The following is a 2,694-nucleotide window of genomic DNA, read 5'->3' on the forward strand; positions in this document are numbered from 1 at the left end:
TTTTTTTGAGGGCTTTCTAAACGAATCAAAGAATATTTTTATAAAAATCAATTGAGGGTACTCCGGGGTACTGTTTATTATCACCTACGGAATAATTATTTTCTAGTTTTTAAAACTGTTATTCGTAAACTATTGAAAAAATAAAAACTTACTTGTAAATAGTCCTTCTTTAATATAAAAATCATTTTAAAAAGTTACATCCACACATACCTACTATAATTAATACAGGGCTGCTGTGGTGCCTGTGTGCACGATATGCATTCGGCAAGTTGCTCGTACTCTATTAACATATTGCAAAATGTTGTTTCATAACTAATGCTGTCCGTTAGTTATTGAAACATTAAGAACCGTTCGTACGTATTTTTATAGATATTAAATATCATCGCAATTTTAGATTTTTTCCAGCTAAATTGTAACTTTTGCTTTATGTGCAATGGAAAATTTCTGTTTGTTTTCTTTACAGGGTGCTACACCCTAATTTACATACATACATATAAAGCGTGCGGAGTGAATGCATACCTACTAGTAGATACGTACCGATATGCATCTTTACACGCCTATTACCACCTTCATTCAGACATTCATTAGATTAGCATAGTATTAAATTGTGCGGCAATTTTTGCAAATTTTTCTAACCGTTAGTCATAGGTGACTTAAGAAAACAAGCAAGCATGCATACATATATTCATGTGTGCAACTACATTGAGTGCATATTGTCGCTACGATATCTTAGCTACCTTCGAATGGCACTTACTTAAGTGCATGAGTACTTTGATACATACATGCATATGTAGTTTACATAAGTTATCTAAATATGCATAAATGTTCATTCATGTATTTGCCCATCTCTCTGCTCTTTACTCAAGCATACTTAGTTAAATGGACACTATGTTGAGTTAGTTGATTTTGCGCTTGAGTTTTGAAGTAGTCTTTGGATTTTTTCTTTCCGCTATCTGATATGTACACATCGTACATTTAAAAGATCTCTAGAAAATTTCACCATCTCGATTTGTAAACGTATGTACGTCTGTGCAAGAGCATTCGCTTGTATGTAGGTGTGCATGTTTTACACATACATACCAGCTTGTGCTAGTGTGTCAACGCGTACCAACTAACAGCTTTCCACTTTGCTAGCTTTTAACACAAAGTTATTAACTAATGCCCGAAAAGTAGTATAGTTCATAACTACTTAGCCACAAGTTGCTAATTAATTGATTTGGTTTTTTTTGCAAATTTTTCCCCAACTCTGCCACTACATAAAACATACAAACAGCCATCGGGAGCAAGAACAACGCAATGCCGAGGATGTACTCTTCGATATGTTTTACAATGAGGAGACTGGACTCATCTCGATGGGCAAATTTCTGGCCGCACTCAAGACGACCGGCATCAGGCGCAGCGACCCACGCATACGCGAACTGATGGAGAACTTGAAGAAGGTGCACAAGCTGTCCAATTATGAAACCGGCTCGTCAGCTGAAACTCAGAACCTGAATCGTGAAACCTTTAAAGCGTAAGTTATGACCAAAAAAAAAAAAAGTTTTTTTTCTGAGTTTAATTTCGCCCCTTTCATACTCCTTTCTCTCGCCTTTGCAGTGTCGTCGCGCAGAATATCGTCTTGATTGCCAAGGCGTTCCGACAACAGTTCATCATACCGGATTTCGTGAGCTTCGTCAAGGATGTCGAGGATATCTATTGGAAATGCAAGACGAATACCGATGGTGCTGTTGCCAATTACATACCGCAATTGGCGCGCTACAGCTCCGATTCGTGGGGTGTGAGCATCTGTACGATCGATGGTCAGCGTTTCTCTATTGGCGATGTGGATATACCGTTCACTTTGCAGAGTTGCAGGTAAATATCGCTTGTCTGTGCATAATGTCAACAAAGTTAAAGAAAAATGCTGAGCGTGAAGCACTCATTCACGTAACGCTCATTGGTGCTCATACAAACAACCAGTTCATTCATACATACTCGTTCAAATTGGCATGCGGTCATCATTCGTGGCGCATTCAAACAGGCTTGATTTCGCGCGCGGCTGGTGGTTAGCGAAAAGCGTTGACTACATTCACTGACCTACTCACGTACACAGTCATGAATACTCTCTTGCAAATATTTCCCAAACTAATTAAACTTCTTTCAGAGCAACTTTTGCCTTGTCGCATTTGTCGCTGTTATCCGCTCGCCTTGTCGTTAGCTTTTGGGCAAAGACCGAATTCAAGTCGGAAAATCATTTCGTTACGGTTGTCTAATGGGCAGCGGTTTTCTTTGTTCTTGTCCATCTACTCGGCGTAACATGAGCGGTTTTAGTGACGTTGGCTGGAAGTTTCTGTGGATTGCCCCACAGCCTTTGTCATCGTCGCGGTCGTCGTCGTCGTCGCCATCGCCGTCGCTCTTGACGTTGCATCACCTATCTCACCTTCGTTCAACCACCAATAATACTCACTCATTTTGTGTTATTTGTTTGTTTCTTACATTGCAAATGTGTAAAACAATGTAAAGGTTCGTAACTATTTCAATCGATTTAAATCACTGCACAATTTATGATTACAGCAAACCGTTGACGTACGCCATTGCCTTGGAGAAGCTGGGACCGAAGGTGGTGCATTCGTATGTGGGCCAAGAGCCAAGTGGTCGCAATTTCAATGAATTGGTGCTGGATCATAATAGTAAGTGTGAAGCAGGAAATTGTTA

The 2,694-nt window shown here is 39.6% G+C and overlaps 1 protein-coding gene across 2 annotated transcripts in view; it reads left to right on the forward strand.

Moving 5' to 3' along the window:
• Positions 1-2,694, forward strand: part of LOC118742462 (glutaminase kidney isoform, mitochondrial-like) — a 17,463-nt gene that overhangs the window by 8,635 nt on the left and 6,134 nt on the right. For both annotated transcript variants that reach the window (XM_036474550.1, XM_036474549.1), the window contains exons 2-4: positions 1,274-1,513; positions 1,597-1,854; positions 2,554-2,669. In XM_036474550.1, coding sequence (XP_036330443.1) covers positions 1,274-1,513; positions 1,597-1,854; positions 2,554-2,669 — 614 coding nt within the window. The remainder of the gene's footprint in view (positions 1-1,273; positions 1,514-1,596; positions 1,855-2,553; positions 2,670-2,694) is intronic.

Source organism: Rhagoletis pomonella, unplaced genomic scaffold (assembly GCF_013731165.1).
Source record: "Rhagoletis pomonella isolate Grant_MI unplaced genomic scaffold, Rhpom_1.0 Rhpom_scaffold_00007, whole genome shotgun sequence".
Classification (NCBI taxonomy): domain Eukaryota; kingdom Metazoa; phylum Arthropoda; class Insecta; order Diptera; family Tephritidae; genus Rhagoletis; species Rhagoletis pomonella.